This window comes from Strongylocentrotus purpuratus, unplaced genomic scaffold, assembly GCF_000002235.5.
Source record: "Strongylocentrotus purpuratus isolate Spur 01 unplaced genomic scaffold, Spur_5.0 spur5_scaffold_16, whole genome shotgun sequence".
Taxonomy (NCBI): Eukaryota; Metazoa; Echinodermata; class Echinoidea; order Camarodonta; family Strongylocentrotidae; genus Strongylocentrotus; species Strongylocentrotus purpuratus.
Window position 1 is genome coordinate 11,600,438 of NW_022145601.1, and position 20,271 is coordinate 11,620,708.

Genomic DNA, 20,271 nt, shown 5'->3' on the forward strand with positions numbered 1-20,271 from the left:
GCTAATCAGTATACGCTCTTAGAATTAAGTTGCATGTAGGTAGCTGCTGGTTGTTTTAGAGAATTACCCGATTCTTGGCAATGATTTTAAAACTTCAGCGCCACAGCTTTTGACCATTCTAGGGGCAATTTACTTACAACAGATTCATATTTTATACCATCAAGCTATTCATATTGGGGGTGATATTCTGAAAACTTCTGATTTTCAGAATACTGAATTAAAGATATGTTAAGGGTATTTCAACCCACAAATGAACCTTCAGCAACGCCTTTCTCGGATCCAGTACTGCAGTTTGTATACTATTTGATATGGGCAGACTTAGGTTACTTGTACAGAAGTTAGAATATTTATCCTTGCACTAAGTAAATAGCTGAGATTTTTTGTTCTTTTCCCTGGTTCCTTTTACATTTAAGAAAAGAAAAGTACAATAAAGGGATAGTTTGTCAAAGTCCATCACTATAACAATTATATATTCTGAACATTTTGGAGGACAGTGACACAAAAATCATGAAACATAATATTTTCTTCTTAATGGAATACATAAATAAAGGTGATATTTAAGTAGATCCTCGGAGAAATATAGAAGTGAACCTTATCTTGTAATACGTACTACGAACTAGAAATCAAATACGTACTACGTACTACAAATCCAATACAAAGACATCCACGTGCACCCAGACCAGACAACCGATTACATTATCCACAGTGGCCAAAAATAAGTCAGTTTGGACTCTTTGGAGTCAGTGCAAAGTCGGTTTGCCATGCAGTGTGACTGAGGTATTAATCATACCTCCAAAAAACCGACTTCAAATCGACCGATTCTCGGCGATTCGGGGCAATATAATAGTGTGTCCGGTCTTTTGTCGGTCTGGCGTCTTCTGTTAGTTGAACAATCCGTGAATCTAAATTTCTCTCTTTCATTTGAAGAACTAGTTTTCAAAAAAAGAGGATGTTAGTTTATCTTTTTCACTAACAAAGTTCTGAGAATGTATTAAATATGAGATTATTGCAAATGCATGAATTATGAGCGAAGGGCTCGGGTATGAAGTGCATATTTAAATTAAGAAAGACGAATAGTAAGCACCTTGTTTAATAGCATGTTATAATGACTAATTGATGAAGATATACTGACAAGTTTGGTTTATATCCTGACAATTCTAGAGAAATGAAGCGAGCACTCTACATCAACAGGTAACAGCATTTCACAATCTATAGAGTGTTCAAGGAAAGCGATGATAGAGACCATTTTTTTTTCTCTCCCTTTCGTCTTTCTCTTTTTTTCTTTTTTCCCGCAAATCAGAAACCAGGTATATTTTTGGCAATAGGATTGTATTGTTGTAATACACTGTCCAGTATTGTTTTCAGACTTCTAAAGCCGATAGGGATATGAGTGCAAAGTCCAATTTATGAAATGTTTTCATATAATCACGCTTGATTGCTCCTACAGAATAGACCAAATAGAAAACGCTACTAAAGGGTACGTGCCAATTTACCCAGTATTTCAATGTCACATTACAATAAGTAACATGGTGTTTGGAAAGCACGGTAATATCATAGAGACAAAAACGTTGCGGGTTTGAATTACGTTTAACATGGCGCTGTTTTCAGCAGCAGCAAAAGGAGACGTCCTGAAGATACAATCATTAATCGTCTCAGAAGACAAATCAAAGGGTTCGGGAGGAGTTGATGTAAACTGCTCGGATGCGTCTGGCAAGACACCCCTTCACATTGCTTCGGAAAACGGACATTTGCAAACGGTTGAATGGCTTACCCATCATGGAGCAAAAGTGAATGTAATCGATGCTAACCTACAGACATCGGTTCACTTATGCTCAAAGATAGGCCATCTTCATGTGGTAGAGCTGTTAGTGAAGGAAGGAGCAGATATTGAAATTTGTGACAAAGATGAGTTTACAGCTCTTCACATAGCATCATTCGAGGGTCATGTTGACATTGTCAAATACCTTGTTAGCAAAGGGGCAGAGCTGGAGAGACTTGCTAATGATTACTGGACACCACTAAACCTTGCTTTAGACGGTGGCCATCTAGACATCGCGGAGTACCTTTTGACAAAAAAAGCCAACATTAATAGGTGTGGTAAAGGTGGATGTACAGCTCTACATACTGCCTCACAAACTGGTAACATTGATGGAGTGAAATATCTAACCAGTCATGGAGCTGAGCTGGATAGGAGCACTGAAGATGGTAAGACCGCACTTAGTTTGGCTTCATTGGAGGGACACCTTAACATTGTCAAAGTTCTCGTTAACGAAGGGGCACAGCTTGACAAATGTGACGATATCGACAGGACACCCTTGTCTTATGCTTCTCAAGAAGGCCATCTAGAAGTCGTCGAGTATATCGTGAACGAAGGGGCAGGCATTGAAATTGGTGATAAAGATGGGGTTACAGCTCTTCACATTGCATCATTCAAGGGTCATCTTGATAATGTCAAATACCTTGTTAGGAAAGGGGCACAGCTTGACATATGTGACAACAACTACAGGACACCCTTGTCTTATGCTTCCCAAAAAGGCCATCTTGAAGTCGTCGAGTTTCTTGTGAACGAAGGAGCATGCATTGAAATTGGTAATAAAGATGGGGTTACAGCTCTCCACAGAGCATCATTCAATGGTTATCTTGATATTGTCAAATACCTTGTTAGTAAAGGTGCAGACCTGGGGAAACTTGCTAATGAAGAGGACCACTATGACTACCTTCCCAGTACGTTCGGTAGTAAGGCTCTCCCTAGCTTAATGCCCCGCCCATACTCCCCAACATACGATCCATATCTTACCAGTAAACAAGACAGCTCTAGCTCCTCGAGGAAGAGTATCACAGAAGAGACAAAGATTATAAGTCTGGACGAGTACAGCATCAAGGTTCCAATTTCACCAGACGATGTGGACAGAGCCAAATATATCACAGCAGAAGCATTGACAACCATTCCATCTGACTTAAAGCTGGACAAAGACGAAGTTATCATCTCAGTTGGGCTCAAGCTTTCCCCTCCTGGTCTTCAGTTTAAAACTCCGGTGGAAGTCACGGTCTCGCATAGCGCTATTTTCACCAACCCAGACAAGGCAGAGATTGTGCTATACACCCGAAGGACTGGTAAGATCTTCCTATTACCATAGATCCCATATTTACATATAAATTCCTTTCTCTTGTTGTGACAGTGCAGAGAGCACCTGACTGCCACGACGACCCCATCACAATTATGACAGAGATCTTCACACAAAATTAATTCTACCCTACTTTTCTTGGTATCACATGACCTCGCTTCAATGTTTATATTCCTCTGAGAATGTTTTTATTCACTGAGTTTTGCATGATCAAATTCTATTAGAATAACAATTCACTTAAAGAAAAATTGTTTCAGTCTTTGTGTTTGAATAACTTATAAATCGCACAGTTTATATACAGCCGCTGTTTTCAGGATTCGTTTTGAAAGATCGAAGGGAATTATGAGTATTGATTTAATGCATAAAACATTTTGTTAATAGCCAATCACCAAAAAGCAATTGACATTTTTTAATGTCATTGTTCATGAGTAAAACAATGACCCTCCAACAAGGCTCCCCAGTAAACCCGCAAAAGTTACAAAAATACTTTATTTCTGAAAAGTAAATCCCAGAGTATGACAGTTCACTACGTAACAAAATTAAGACGGTCCCCTTTTTTGTGCCCGTCTTGTTTAAAGGGTCTGATGAATTTTCAAGGATAGTTCCTGCTTCTGACAAAGCTGCTCGGTGTGTAGTCGCAAAGAATCACCTTACTCTGTACTTGGACCATTTCTCGGAATGGTGGATTATTTCCTTAATCAGGAGATACTTCATCGGTAAACGGCTCATCTGTACGCCTTACGTTCCCCTGTCAACATACAGAGATGTGTTAAACCGCATCTATCTCGTCATTAAAGACGACTTCTGCGGCATGAAAGAGGTATATTTATCATAAATTAACGGTTCGGTATAGTTTTAGCTGAATAAGAAGTTGAAGTCCATTTTAAAATTTATTGAATATAAATGAATGTTAAATTAGACAGGAAATCCTTTAGTAAGTCCATGCAACTAAGATATATAATAATTGTTTTTGTTTGTATAGCAAACGCTGGAATTAGGACGGAAAGTTGTTTTACCATGTTCATTGAAATAACTTTTATTTGTGTCCCCGGTCTTCCAGTGGTTACGATGTCAATACTTGTCTAACGTTTTCTGAGTAGTTGGCAGCGTACACGGAGGGGTAGGGGGGGGGGGGGAGGGGACGGGGGCGGTTACACACAATATAAAACAAATCACAGATATAATATTCAAACCCGATAAACGTTTCACATCTTGAAGTAAATATTCAGTGTATTTGATTACCTTCATTTGCTGCAGTACACTGCAGTGCCCTCTGGAAGAGCGGCATTATTGCAACTATAATTACTATATTCTTATTACTATTATTGTCATTATTATTATTTCAATATTGATTCATATATGTTCAACCTTTTGTAGGATACCATACGAGACTACCAGGTAGCCTTTCTTGGTGAGCAGTACTGTGTATATTGGGGAAAAGGACCCCTTTCTGTCAGACATCTGGAAAACAAAGAGGAAGTGTCAAAAGAGGTAACAATCCCAATATAATTGTTACTGTTGTTTCCCCCGAAGAAAATTATCCTGACAAACAAATCATCCGTTACCTATTCTGTAGGTCCTAATATACATCTTTTGCATTACCAAAGATATAGAGATTTCTTAAAGCGATACCGACATTATGAACTTTTCTCTTTAGCGTACTGTTCATTGCACAACACCATCTCATTATAATATAATTTCAGGAAACTCGATTCAAACATGGGTCATAATTCATAAAATAACTTTAAAATTACGACTATGGCACCGTTCCCTATAACTTCGTAGGGTATTAATTGATGGTTATCTCTGATTTTCTTAGGAACTTGAAGAATGTGCTTTCTTTGACATGACTACCCATCGGATGCCGTTCACTCTTCAGCCACGTGAAAAAGTAGTATCCGGAGTTCTCGTCACTCTCATCTTGAAGCAAAAAATCACGAAGAAGATCATCTTTCCAGTACAGTACAACGGTAATGTCAAGAGCATGGATTCCTTTCGGGGGAGGGAGGGGGTGGGGGGGGGGGGGGGGCTTAAAGACCTCCACTGGCAGTGCTGGCAGAGAAGATCGTATTCTGGCGCAGTTTCAGGAATGGTTATTTACCTGATCTTCGGACAAGCTGTAACAAAACGTCAGATTAAACACAAACGTAACACTTCAAAACATTATTTCTTTCAATTAAGATAATTATTAATGAGATGTGTAAGAAAGACGTCCGATTATCCGAATTTTTAAAACGCAATTTCATTGATACCGGACAAAATGCTATTTGGATATTTGGAAAGATTATACTACTGCTAGTACCAGTATGCTAGTGCTTATATTTTGGGCCACCCTGTACACACACACACACATATATATATATATATCATATGCACATTATGTTTACGTGCAATGCTAAACATTTCATTTAGTGTAGCTAAAGCACCATGGCAAGTGACTCCAAGTTGGAATAATTATCATTTTAGGCTAATCGCTTCTCATCACTTTGATATCATGTATTCATGATTTAGATGTGCCGCATGAGAATCCAAATGCCCAATCAACTCCGACAGGAACTGCATCGTCCAAAGGCAAAGCTGAACCAACTGATATTGGACGGAGATCATCCAAATGTAAGATTTAAAGATAAACATTAATAATTTTTTTCCCTTTTTTGTTTTTTCATACACAAACCTTTTGATATGCAGGGCATCGTTTCACTAAACCGTCATGGGTACAAATGAAACAGGAATGTAAAATAACACGCATTCAATGGAATTTCGGTGAGCTTGGTATATGAAACAATTTCCTTATTGTAAAGAGACGATTGGAACGAAATCGAACAACTCACCATATATTTGTGCTATTCTGATTTGATTTTGATTGATTATTGTATCATCAGCATCTCAGTTCTCCGAAGAGCTGACGAGAAGCGAGCATCATGATCTTGAAACGATAGGTTCAACATCACCTGAGCCTACAGACACAAAGGGTAAGACTATGGCCTATCATGAGCGGTTCTGGAGGAATACATATGTATATGGGTTTTTTTTAGGGGGGAGGGGGCAGGAGGGGGGGGGGGGGGGGGTAGCAGGGAGTGGGGTCTTTGTTTTCTACATGTGCTACTTTTAGGGGAAGGGGGAGGGACATAAGAACCGCTACTGCGGCCTATATTCTTGAAATTTGCCTTGCTTTTTTTTTTAATGTGGTAATTGAATGAGGTGGTCGTTATTTTACCTGACTGCTAAGAAAGCATACTGCTTGTAAGTAAGCAACCAGACGGCCGACGGCTTTAGGTCCTCCCGAGGGACCTGGTAATGAGGATTAATGCCTTACCAAAGGGCACTAGCGCATCGACTTGGTTTCGAACCCGGGTCACCGGATCACGAGACCACTGCTCTACCGACTGAGCTATCGCGCCTCAGTTTTTAACTCCTTTGGTTTAAATCATATTCTTTACTATATTATTGATGTATATTTTATATCGTATGATTTTTACTCTGTAAATTGAACAATTTCATCTCAACACTACATGTTCCATGATATTATCCCAATGATTTCAATAAACCAAAATAATACAATATAATTCGACAGTCGACTTGCGATGATAACGGATCAGTCAGATTTCTTTACAGCACAAGTCGGGGTCTGGTTTAATCATTTTTAAAAGCTTTTTTTTTACGTTGCTTTATTTCAGACGGAGGTATTCCTACTGAAGCACTTACAAGACCTAGCCCTTTGACTCCGCCATCGGTAGAGTCACCGCCAAGTGAACATGCCTACCAAGTCACACATGATTTGGTAACAGAAAGAGGAGCAATTGGTAAGGAGCTAAAATATTAAGGTGTGTCCTGGGCTCTGTAACAAAAAAGTCAATTATTTCTCCCAAAAATTTATCTTATCTCCTCAATCAATCGTAACTTTAAGGTGACATTTGATGCTATGTTACATATATTAACGAACGAAATCCTTTGGCAAAACATTATTGTTTATAATTATGCTACACTCGATACATGTGTAATAAGTGGGCAGGTTACCTGAAACGGTTGCTTGAACATAACCGGGATAATAGAGTCCTTGAGAAGCGCATATATATATATATATTGTGATAACACGCTTATTTCATTTACATGCTCTACGGAAATTTGAAAGATATAATCGAATTACTCATATCATCTTTTGTTCGTTTTGTTTTAAGCTTTTTCATCATCGACAGTGCCCGTCCAACCGGTAGAGTCTGCAGCAGAGAGGACAATGGGAGCCCCACCAGGAATTGTGGCAAACATTGTCCAAGAATTGATTCCAGGACTTACAGCAGATCGGAATATGCACCAGCTTCCTGGGAACGTCTATATCAACGTCCAAGGGATGGTCATCAACAACCCCCAAGGGAATAATTCTCAGGGAAATACTGTTGCCCATGCTCCTGTTGCAATTGCTTCCGTAGTACCTCCTAGGCTACAGCATGAGCTGCGTTGCCGGTTGAACAGAGAAAGCCCAGTTTTTGATGACTGGAGGGGTCTTGCCGATCAGCTGGGACTTGGAGACTACATACAATCACTGGAGCAGAGCAAGAATCCGACTAAAGAACTACTCGTACTTGCTGAGAGTCAAAAGAAGATTCAGAAACCTTGGGGACTTGGCCAAGGCGTTCGAACGCATGAATCGTGGGGATTGTCAAGAACTCTGCGAGAACTGTGCGTTTGAGAGAACAAAGTCAGCTGATCCTCGGAAGGATCAAATGGAAGATGATGACACAGATACCAGTGATTAGGGAACATACTCGATCTGTTCCATATCAACCTTTAACCCAGGGTCTATGGCTCATTGTTCCTCAATCTCACTTCTTCGTTCCTGTAAAAGCAAGCAATGTAATAATCTTGATGCAACGAAGCATATTACAAGAGTGGAAACATACATCAAATTTCATGTTTTTCCTTCTTTCCTGTGATTGAGATAACCTACTTCCCTGAAAGTAAGGTATAGAATGTAAAAATGATATTCTACTTCAGATGTTATGAAGTCGGATCAAGAACACAAATAAAAACGAATAAAACGAAAGAATTGTGAAATTTGATGTACAAAAGGCATGGAGAGTTGTCCACAAATGATGTCATCAAATTGAATATCGCCCTCTAGTGACTAGTCATTTCAAAAAGCTTTAACTTCCTTTTTCCTTGCCCGATTTTGTTCAAATTTTCACCGATTTTATTCAAATATCTTAAACTTAAAAATAAAAGTAACTTAGTATGAAGGTTTTGGTTCCCTTTAAGTAAATTAGTGTATCAGGATGAAAGTTGGAGTACTTTGACAATATCCATTATCATATAAAAAGTGGATAAAACCACACAGGTGTGGGAAAGCAATATTAAGAAGCATATTATATTAAAAACATTATATTCGCAGAAAATGGAAGTTCGTGCTTTTTTTCATTAAGAGAGTGAAGAACTTATACAGCTCCACTACTTCATGTTTGATCTGTTTAATGAAAGTTTGCCTCATATTTTGATAGATTACTGTGATATTCTAGAGTATAGCTACTCCACAGGGCAAACAGAAGGTGACCAATTACGTCTGCCAAAATTTAGAACGACACATGGTCGATTTTTATTGTCTCTTGTGATTAGATACTTGATTACCTATAATGTCAGATTCTGTTACAACACATTTGTTTAACAAATCATAAATAAAAATTCAATGCAAATAGTCTGTATGTGTAGAAAAATTATATTTCGTATTATCAGTTTGAATCTTGTAAGACATTGTTAAAGTTATATATTTTATAGAATTGATTGCAATACTAAATTAATTTCTTTGTTTTTGTTTTGTTTTGTAAAGTTTACTAGTACAAAATACATTGTTTAGCTGTAAGGCGTTAGGGTCAAATAGCACATATGCTATTATCCAACCATTTTACCAACCAATATTTTCTCTTCTTGTACATATAAAAATTGTTGTATGAAATGAATAGTATTTATTTGCTGTTCGTAAATAAATCAATCAATTCAAAAATATAATGAAAGAAATAATAAACATTGACAGGATTGTAACCAGAAAAGTGATGTACATGTACCGTACATGGAAATGTATTAACATCAATTCAAAACACATCAAATTAAATGAATTCAACATTTGAAGTATCTAGAATGAACCAGAGGTGTTAAATTGAACATTTTGTTTAAGATAATGAAAACAATGAGCTCCTGTTGCATGCAAAGCCAGCGATTTTATTCCTTGGGGGGGGGGGGGGGCAACAGCCGGAAAACGCAACATTCAAGACGTATTGATAGCATTCTTTGAAAGCATTTTTTGCATTTAATTAAACTAACACAACTTGACAAATAGCGGGGAATAAAGGGGATCCCTCATAAAACTGAACATTATTGCGTTTTGCGTGAGATCCTTCTCATTCAAACGTTTCTTACAAAGGGGTTCGTCTTTTATGTCACCTTTATTCGACGTTTATTCTTCTTTATACTTATCAAACTGTTGATGTATACTTTATGTACATATATATTTTTAATTGCATTGAATTAATTGAACTTTTATGTATATCATGATGATATTCGTTATAGATAGGTATGATAGGCGCTCCTTTGTTATAAGTTCATTAATTTTGTGTGAAAGCAGAGAAATAAGAAACTCATGATTGCAAACGTTTTAATAAATCGATCAAAAATAACGCAGTTATGAATGTTTGAATAATGATATCTCTTAATCTATATGCGAATCTCAAATTGGCAATTGGGTCAATGGATTGTGATGAATTCGTGGACAATTCTTGTTTGTTGTGTACAAAAATATCATTATTTTCTGTTTTTCTCGTTAGTGCCTTCTTACATGGGGCACTCCTACATACAATGTATTATGGATAGCATATTATATTATGTATTTTATATGAAATGTGTTTATATTTGTGTTTGAAATAAATTGAATCGAATTAAATTGAATAAATTGTGAGAATCTCAGTTTGAAAAGAAATTACATATTTGCACACCCAGTGACATTAGAATACCATTCATTCAAAAAGGGCATTGAATGGAACGCGGTCCTATACAGAGTGAGTCAGAAAAAATGTCCCACTTTTTAAAAGTTCTAATGTTTGAAGTATGAATATTTAATCATGGGTTTCATGATATGTCTTGATAGAGTTATCCTCCTAGTACATTTAGGTACCATTTTCATTTGAATCTCTGCATGCATGACGGAACATCAGACAATCTTTACAAGACTGCCAGATCTCACTTGCGCCAAATGACCGGGTGAGGAATAAAACAGTGCATTGAATAAAGACAGTTAGACAGACACACACACACACACACACGCACACACACCAGACGCACACGCACACACACACATGCATGCACACACACGCACACACACACACACACGCATACACAGCACACACCTTGACAATTGTTTCATAATTTCCCCTTTTCTGATTAAGCAATGATTTTTTATCAAGATCGCTGAATGTTTAAGTGGCATATACCCTGACAATATTTCCCTTAAGTACAAATTCACTACCACCATCATGTCATCACCATCATCATTGTCATCATCTTAATCTTCATCATCATCTTCATCATCATGAAGCACAACATCCGCCAATACGCACCAAGAGGACAGCGGCCACTCAACTTTTCCCTAACCCTCTGGCAGTCTTTGTTCAAAACACTATTTTATTCCTCACCTAGCTACTTGGCGCAAGTCAGATCTGGCAGTCTTGTAAAGAATGTCTGATGTTCAGTCTTACATGCAGAGATTCAAATGTAAATGGTACCTAAATGTAATGGGAGGATAACTCTATCAAGATATATCATGAAATCAACGATTAAATATTTATACTTTAAACAATACCACTTTTACAAATTTGGACATTTTTTTCTGACTCACTCTGTAGAGCTCTCAATGCTTCATCAGTCACGAGTTTCATACACAAATAATTTTGGCAGAAAGAGAATAAATTGCTGAGATTATTACATGTATCATGCGTGTGTGTATTTGACAACAAAGTGAACGCTAATCAGTATACGCTCTTAGAATTAAATTGCATGTAGGTAGCTGCTGGTTGTTTTAGAGAATTACCCGATTCTTGGCAATGATTTTAAAAAGTCAGCGCCATAGGGTTTTGACCATTCTAGGGCAATATATATTTCATACCATAAAGCAATACATGTTGGGGTGATTTTCTGAAAACTTCTGATTTTCGGAATACTGAATTAAAGGTATAGCTAGGGTATTTCAACCCACAGATGAACCCACAAATGAACTTTTAGCAACGACTTTCTCGGATCCAGTACTCCAGTTTGTATACATTTGACATTGGAAGACCAAGGTTACTTTGTACAGAAGGTAGAATATCTGTGGATGTTTGAGGTGATTTGAACCATGTGCTAATTACGAACTGGTCTACACATTATTCTACACAGACCGATTTAATTGTTGATGTTTATGTGTGACCAATCCTCTCTAACCTTATATCTCAATCATATAAACGAGACCGATACCAGACTACTCATCACGAAAAATATCCTCCTATTATACTTTTCTCATTCCCCCTACCCGTATTATCCAAATCTCTTTTCAAATTCATCAAAAACTCTAGCATTTTAAACACCTTTCCTCGTACTGGAAAATATACATTTGCAATGTATCATAATTTCTAAATCCTGTTAAATATCTTTCATTGGAATGTATCTTCCAATTTGATCTGAAACTAAAGAAAGAACCTTCAAATCTAAATGTGAATTAATCAACCCAAGAACACCTATTCTGTGTAAAGTACCAGGACTTAAATGACAACTTCCATCTCACATTAAACTCCATATATTTCATATGGAAACGTTTGCTTGTATTTGTCTCATAAAAGAATTTGATCACGAACTGACTCCCACACGGTGTTGAGTGCTCAGGGGTCATAGGCCACTGGCTTCATCGGGCAGGTAGTTCCATTATGTGAATGGGTAAATTTACCTTTACAAAATGAGGGGACACATTACATTGTAAAATAGGGACACACATTGTTTTTATTGTGCAGAACATACTCTTTTATTGACTTACTTATTGCATGGAACTATAAAACCAAAATGCATTTTGTATTCTAACAATTGGAGTACAAAGAATAATAACAGGTGAATGAAATGCATAAACACCACAAACACCTGGGGAGGAAGCATTCATAAATTTGAATACGATGAAACTATAAAACCAAAATGAAAATTGCGTTCTGGCAATTGGAGTACAAAGCATGATAGTAGGTGAATGAAATGCTTCAGCAGCAACACAAACACCTGGGAAGCTAGGAAGCATCCATAAATTAATTTAGTTGATAAACGACTCCGCATGTGGACGTTTGTTGGAGCAGAAAGCAGTGGATTCTTAACAACACGAACCCATTTAACAGAATGTCGGAACGTTAATTAAATTTGGCGCGGTTGGAAAATGCATTTTTCTACCCTGCGACTTTAATGGTACGATCCAGTAAATTAAAACAGTAAAATGGGTCTTAATTTAAAATTACTCATTAAACAAAACCCAAAACTTCAGTGATATCAGAAAAAATATGTTATATCTTACTAATAATTGAAAAAAGATGTATAAACATTGTGAAAGTGTCGCATTTTACGATAAAAGACACCGATTTAGCGAAGATGACGTCATTAGTGCGCTTGCATCAGGGAATTCAAGGTCAAAATGTCAATTCAGACGCTGATAAGTTATTGGTCGAGCCTTTTTGTTTCCTTTATTCCGACAAAATTGTACAATCAATCAAAATAAGTTTGATACCAGAAGAAAGCTAACGATTAGTATTTTCATTAACCGCTTGCCCCAAAGTCTTCTGACCACAGTGAAACGAGTGAGAGCTTGCGAGAGCGGCCAAAGTGTGATTGAAACTCGCTATTTGCTCTTCTCCAACGTAAAAAGAGACGACATTGTGCTGGATAAATGTATTTTTTCCGACAAAAGTACAGAAAATTTGCATATGGTCTTTTTATATTATACTTTATGAAATGTTACCCGAATGACTTCCGGGCGCCCCAATGCTGGAAAGAAACGCACATTTTAGGAAACTTCACTTTTTCATGGAAAAATGCTTATTTGTTCTATGCACGCAAGTCAGATTGAGCGGATGATACAACGTTTCCATATGCTTACAACATAATATCTGCATATTTATCTTTGCACTCAGAAAATATCAGGGATCATTTGTTCTTTTCCCTGATTTCTTTTTCCTTTAAGGAAGGAAAGAAAAGTATAAGAAAGGATAGATTGTTAAAATCCATCACTATAACAATAAAAAATTCGGAACACTTCTCTTTGGAGGACAGTGACATCACAATCACGAACCATAATATTGTCTGCTGAATGGAACAAAAAAATAAAGGTGATATTTAAATATTTATAGTCTCCAGAAGAAAATCCATGAAGAAAATTGAAGTGAACCATGTTTTTGTAATACTACGACAAATCAAATACAAATACATCCAGACCAGACCAGACAACCGATTATATTATCCACAGAGGCCAAACAAAATAGGTCAGTTTGAACTTTTTGGAGTCGGTGCGAAGTCGGTTTGCCAGTGTGACTGAGGGACCGATTCTCGGCGAGTTGGAGCAATGTAATTGTGTCTCCGGTCTGTTGTCGGTCTTGTATCTTCTGTCAGTTGAACTACCCGTGAATCGAAATTTCTCTATTTCATATGTAAAACTTATTTTAAAGAGCGAAGATGTTAGTTCATCCTCTTTTTACTAAAAGATTTCTGAGAATGTATTCAATATGAGAATTATGAAAGTTATGCATTTTGACCAAAGTATGAAGTGCATATGTACATGGAGAGAGGCGAATAATTGGCACTTCGTTAGCATCTTTTAATGCTTAATTGGTGGCGATACACTATCAAATTTGGACATAAATTCTAGAGAAATGAAGCGAGTACTCTACATCAGCAGTTTACAGCATTACACATGTAGAGTGTTAATGAAAAGCGATAGTAGAGATCGTATTCCTTTTCCTTTCTCTGTCCCTTTTATCTTTCTCTCTTTTCCCTGTTTTCTCTCATATTTCTTAGTAATCGATGTGTCTGAGTGTGTGTGTTTGTGTGCGTGGGGAGGGGGAGGCAGGTCAACCTAGCATTGGTTATGGATGAGTCGTAATGAAATATTGATCCGCCATGTTCTTTTTCTATCGCGCAGATCTAAAACCAGGTTTATTTCAGCCCCCCCCCCCCCAATAAACAACAAATAAAGAGAAATTGCAAGGCAATAGAACTGTATTGTTGCAGAACGCAGTACAGTAATGTAGGCAGACTTCTAAAGCCGAATACAGAACTGAATGCAAAGTCCAATTTATGTATTGCTTTCATATAATCACGCTTGAGCGTTCCTTCAGAATAGACCAAATATCATCGCTACTAAAGGGTACGGGCTAATTTACACAGCAGTTTAATGTCACATTACAATAAGTAACATGGTGTTTGGAGAGCACGGTAATATCATAGAGAGAAAAACGTTGTGGGTGTGAATTACGTTAAACATGGCGCTCTTTTCAGCAGCAGCAAAAGGAGACTTCCTGAAGATACAATCATTAATCGACTCGGAAGACAAGTCAGAGGATTCGGGAGGAGTTGATGTAAACTGCACGAATGCATCTGGCAAAACACCCCTTCACATTGCTTCGGAAAACGGACATTTGCAAACGGTTAAATGCCTCACCCACCATGGAGCAAAAGTGAATGTGATCGATGCTAACCTACAAACATCGGTTCATTTATGCTCGAAGAAAGGCCATCTTCATGTGGTACAGATGTTAGTGAACGAAGGGGCAGATATTGAAATTGGTGACAAAGATGGGTTTACAGCTCTTCACGTAGCATCATTCAATGGTCATTTTGATGTTGTCAAATACCTTGTTACTAAAGGGGCAGAGCTGGAGAGACTTGGTAATGATTACTGGACACCTCTACACCTTGCTTTAGACAGTGGCCATCTTGATATTGCAGATTACCTTTTGACAGAAGGAGCCAACATTAACACATGTGGTAAAGATGGATATTCAGCTCTACATACTGCATCACAAACTGGTGATATTGATGTAGTGAAATATCTAACCAGTCAAGGAGCAGAACTGGATAGGAGCACTGACGATGGTTGGACCGCACTTACTTTGGCTTCATTTGGCGGACGCCTTGACATTGTCAAATACCTTGTTAGTAAAGGGTCTCAACTTGACAAATGTGACAAAACCGACAGGACCCCCTTGTATTGTGCTTCTCAAGAAGGCCATTTTAAAGTCGTCCAGTATATCGTGAACAAAGGGGCAGGCATTGAAATTGGCGATAAAGATGGGTTTACGGCTCTTCACATTGCATCCTTCAAGGGTCATCTTGATATTGTCAAATACCTTGTTAGGAAAGGGGCACAGCTTAACAAATGTAACAAAAACGACAGGACACCCTTGTCTTGTGCTTCCCAAAAAGGCCATCTTGAAGTCGTCGAGTTTCTTGTGAACGAAGGAGCATGCATTGAAATTGGTAATAAAGATGGGGTTACAGCTCTCCACAAAGCATCATTCAATGGTCATCTTGATATTGTCAAATACCTTGTTAGTAAAGGTGCAGACCCGGGGAAACTTGCTAATGAAGAGGACCACTATGACTACCTTCGCAGTACGTTCGGTAGTAAGGCTCTCCCTAGCTTAATGCCCCGCCCATACTCCCCAACATACGATCCATATCTTACCAGTAAACAAGACAGCTCTAGCTCCTCGAGGAAGAGTATCACAGAAGAGACAAAGATTATAAGTCTGGACGAGTACAGCATCAAGGTTCCAATTTCACCAGACGATGTGGACAGAGCCAAATATATCACAGCAGAAGCATTGACAACCATTCCACCTGACTTAAAGCTGGACAAAGACGAAGTTATCATCTCAGTTGGGCTCAAGCTATCCCCTCCTGGTCTTCAGTTTAAAACTCCGGTGGAAGTCACGGTCTCGCATAGCGCTATTTTCACCAACCCAGACAAGGCAGAAATTGTGCTATACACCCGAAGGACTGGTAAGATCTTCCTATTATCATAGATCCCATATTTACATATAAATTCCTTTCTCTTGTTGTGACAGTGCAGAGAGCACCTGACTGCCACGACGACCCCATCACAATTATGACAGAGATCTTCACACAAAATTAATTCTACCCTACTTTTCTTGGTATCACATGACCTCGCTTCAATGTTTATATTCCTCTGAGAATGTTTTTATTCACTGAGTTTTACATGATCAAATTCTATTAGAATAACAATTCACTGAAAGAAAAATTGTTTCAGTCTTTGTGTTTGAATAACTTATAAATCGCCCAGTTTATATACAGCCGCTGTTTTCAGGATTCGTGTGGAAAGATCGAAGGGAATTATGAGTATTGATTTAATGCATAAAACATTTTGTTAATAGCCAATCACCAAAAAGCAATTGACATTTTTTAATGTCATTGTTCATGAGTAAAACAATGACCCTCCAACAAGGCTCCCCAGTAAACCCGCAAAAGTTACAAAAATACTTTATTTCTGAAAAGTAAATCCCAGAGTATGACAGTTCACTACGTAACAAAATTAACACGGTCCCCTTTTTTGTGCCCGTCTTGTTAAAAGGGTCTGATGAATTTTCAAGGATAGTTCCTGCTTCTGACAAAGCTGCTCGGTGTGTAGTCGCAAAGAATCACCTTACTCTGTACTTGGACCATTTCTCGGAATGGTGGATTATTTCCTTAATCAGGAGATACTTCATCGGTAAACGGCTCATCTGTACGCCTTACGTTCCCCTGTCAACATACAGAGATGTGTTAAACCGCATCTATCTCGTCATTAAAGACGACTTCTGCGGCATGAAAGAGGTATATTTATCATAAATTAACGGTTCGGTATAGTTTTAGCTGAATAAGAAGTTGAAGTCCATTTTAAAATTTATTGAATATAAATGAATGTTAAATTAGACAGGAAATCCTTTAGTAAGTCCACGCAACTAAGATATATAATAATTGTTTTTGTTTGTATAGCAAACGCTGGAATTAGGACGGAGAGTTGTTTTACCATGTTCATTGAAATAACTTTTATTTGTGTCCCCGGTCTTCCAGTGGTTACGATGTCAATACTTGTCTAACGTTTTCTGAGTAGTTGGCAGCGTACACGGAGGGGTAGGGGGGGGGAGGGGACGGGGGCGATTACACACAATATAAAACAAATCACAGATATAATATTCAAACCCGATAAACGTTTCACATCTTGAAGTAAATATTCAGTGTATTTGATTACCTTCATTTGCTGCAGTACACTGCAGTGCCCTCTGGAAGAGCGGCATTATTGCAACTATAATTACTATATTCTTATTACTATTATTGTCATTATTATTATTTCAATATTGATTCATATATGTTCAACCTTTTGTAGGATACCATACGAGACTACCAGGTAGCCTTTCTTAGTGAGCAGTACTGTGTATATTGGGGAAAAGGACCCCTTTCTGTCAGACATCTGGAAAACAAAGAGGAAGTGTCAAAAGAGGTAAAAATCCCAATATAATTGTTACTATTGTTTCCCCCGAAGAAAATTATCCTGACAAACAAATCGTCCGTTACCTATTCTGTAGGTCCTAATATATATCTTTTTCATTACCAAAGATATAGAGATTTCTTAAAGCGATACCGACATTATGAACTTTTCTCTTTAGCGTACTGTTCATTGCACAACACCATCTCATTATAATATAATTTCAGGAAACTCGATTCAAACATGGGTCATAATTCATGATATAACTTTAAAATTACGACTATGGCACCGTTCCCTATAACTTCGTAGGGTATTAATTGATGGTTATCTCTGATTTTCTTAGGAACTTGAAGAATGTGCTTTCTTTGACATGACTACCCATCGGATGCCGTTCACTCTTCAGCCACGTGAAAAAGTAGTATCCGGAGTTCTCGTCACTCTCATCTTAAAGCAAAAAATCACGAAGAAGATCATCTTTCCAGTACAGTACAACGGTAATGTCAAGCGCATGGATTCCTTTCGGGGGGAGGGAGGGGTGGGGGGGGGGGGGGCTTAAAGACCTTCACTGGCAGTGCTGGCAGAGAAGATCGTATTCTTGCGCAGTTTCAGGAATGGTTATTTGCCTGATCTTCGGACAAGCTGTAACAAAACGTCAGATTAAACACAAACATAACACTTCAAAACATTATATCTTTCAATTTAGATAATTTTTAATGACATGTGTAAGAAAGACGTCCGATTATCCGAATATATCATATGCACATTATGTTTACGTGCAATGCTAAACATTTCATTTAGTGTAGCTAAAGCACCGTGGCAAGTGACTCCAAGTTGGAATAATTATCATTTTAGGCTAATCGCTTCTCATTACTTTGATATCATGTATTCATGATTTAGATGTGCCGCATGAGAATCCAAATGCCCAATCAACTCCGACAGGAACTGCATCGTCCAAAGGCAAAGCTGAACCAACTGATGTTGGACGGAGATCATCCAAATGTAAGATTTAAAGATAAACATTAATACATTTTTTCCCTTTTTTGTTTTTTCATACACAAACCTTTTGATATGTAGGGCATCGTTTCACTAAACCGTCATGGGTACAAATGAAACAGGAATGTAAAATAACACGCATTCAATGGAATTTCGGTGAGCTTGGTATATGAAACAATTTCCTTCTTGTAAAGAGACGATTGGAACGAAATCGAGCAACTAACCATATATTTGTGCTATTCTGATTTGATTTTGATTGATTATTGTATCATCAGCATCTCAGTTCTCCGAAGAGCTGACGAGAAGCGAGCATCATGATCTTGAAACGATAGGTTCAACATCATCTGAGCCTGCAGACACAAAGGGTAAGACTATGGCCTATCATGAGCGGTTCTGGAGGAATACATATGTATATGTGTTTTGTTTTGTTTTGTTTTGTTTTGTTTTGTTTTTTTTTTTTTTTTTTTTTTGGGGGGGGGGAGAGAGGGGCAGGAGGGGGGAGGGGGTAGCAGGGATTGGGGTCTTCGTTCTCTACATGTGCTACTTTTAGGGGAAGGGGGAGGGACATAAGAACCGCTACTGCGGCCTATATTCTTGAAATTTGCCTTGTTTTTTTTTTAATGTGGTAATTGAATGAGGTGGTCGTTATTTTACCTGACTGCTAAGAAAGCATACTGCTTGTAAGTAAGCAACCAGACGGCCGACGGCTTTAGGTCCTCCCGAGGGACCTGGTAATGAGGATTAATGCCTTACCAAAGGGCACTAGCGCATCGACTTGGTTTCGAACCCGGGTCACCGGATCACGAGACCACTGCTCTACCGACTGAGCTATCGCGCCTCAGTTTTTAAATCCTTTGGTTTAAATCATATTCTTTACTATATTATTGATGTATATTTTATATCGTATGATTTTTACTCTGTAAATTGAACAATTTCATCTCAACACTACATGTTCCATGATATTATCCCAATGATTTCAATAAACCAAAATAATACAATATAATTCGACAGTCGACTTGCGATGATAACGGATCAGTCAGATTTCTTTACAGCACAAGTCGGGGTCTGGTTTAATCATTTTTAAAAGCTTTTTTTACGTTGCTTTATTTCAGACGGAGGTATTCCTACTGAAGCACTTACAAGACCTAGCCCTTTGACTCCGCCATCGGTAGAGTCACCGCCAAGTGAACATGCCTACCAAGTCACACATGATTTGGTAACAGAAAGTGGAGCAATTGGTAAGGAGCTAAAATATTAAGGTGTGTCCTGGGCTCTGTAACAAAAAAGTCAATTATTTCTCCCAAAAATTTATCTTATCTCCTCAATCAATCGTATCTTTAAGGTGACATTTGATGTTATGTTACAGATAGTAGCGAACGAAATCCTTTGGCAAAACATTATTGTTTATAATTACGCTACACTCGATCCATGTGTAATAAGTGGGCAGGTTACCTGAAAAGGTTGCTGGAATTTAACCGGGGTAATAATATCAAAAGCCCTTGAGAAGCGCATTATTGTGATATACGCTTATTTCCTTTACATGCTCTACAGAAATTTAAACGATGTAATTGATTTACGTCATATCACCTTTTTGTTCGTTTTGTTTTAAGCTCCGACATCATCGACAGAGCC

At 37.9% G+C, this 20,271-nt stretch overlaps 2 protein-coding genes and 1 long non-coding RNA gene across 3 annotated transcripts; all 3 read left to right on the top strand.

The window, feature by feature from the left end:
- Positions 1-1,592: 1,592 nt before the first annotated feature.
- On the top strand, positions 1,593-4,634 carry LOC115924662 (ankyrin-1-like). Its single transcript, XM_030987380.1, has 4 exons — positions 1,593-2,205; positions 2,536-3,114; positions 3,704-3,945; positions 4,503-4,634. Exons 1-4 carry the CDS (start codon positions 1,593-1,595, stop codon positions 4,632-4,634), a joined length of 1,566 nt encoding a protein of 521 aa, XP_030843240.1.
- A 9,961-nt stretch (positions 4,635-14,595) lies between these two features.
- On the top strand, positions 14,596-17,009 carry LOC105441970 (ankyrin repeat domain-containing protein 50-like). Its single transcript, XM_030987381.1, has 2 exons — positions 14,596-16,163; positions 16,753-17,009. Exons 1-2 carry the CDS (start codon positions 14,642-14,644, stop codon positions 17,007-17,009), a joined length of 1,779 nt encoding a protein of 592 aa, XP_030843241.1. The 5' UTR covers positions 14,596-14,641.
- Positions 17,010-18,096: 1,087 nt separating this feature from the next.
- On the top strand, positions 18,097-19,004 carry LOC105438091. The gene is made up of 3 exons (XR_004064426.1): positions 18,097-18,140; positions 18,544-18,645; positions 18,915-19,004. It is a non-coding gene; the product is annotated as an uncharacterized LOC105438091 (long non-coding RNA).
- The last annotated feature ends 1,267 nt before the right edge of the window (positions 19,005-20,271 follow it).

Bases quoted from the DNA above. Each gene is read 5' to 3' on its own strand.
- LOC115924662 (XM_030987380.1), top strand. From the start codon at position 1,593: ATGGCGCTGTTTTCAGCAGCAGCAAAAGGAGACGTCCTGAAGATACAA. The intron at 3,115-3,703 runs GTAAGATCTTCC...TCTTGTTTAAAG, and splicing joins GCTATACACCCGAAGGACTG to GGTCTGATGAATTTTCAAGG. The intron at 3,946-4,502 runs GTATATTTATCA...AACCTTTTGTAG, and splicing joins ACTTCTGCGGCATGAAAGAG to GATACCATACGAGACTACCA.
- LOC105441970 (XM_030987381.1), top strand. From the start codon at position 14,642: ATGGCGCTCTTTTCAGCAGCAGCAAAAGGAGACTTCCTGAAGATACAA. The intron at 16,164-16,752 runs GTAAGATCTTCC...TCTTGTTAAAAG, and splicing joins GCTATACACCCGAAGGACTG to GGTCTGATGAATTTTCAAGG.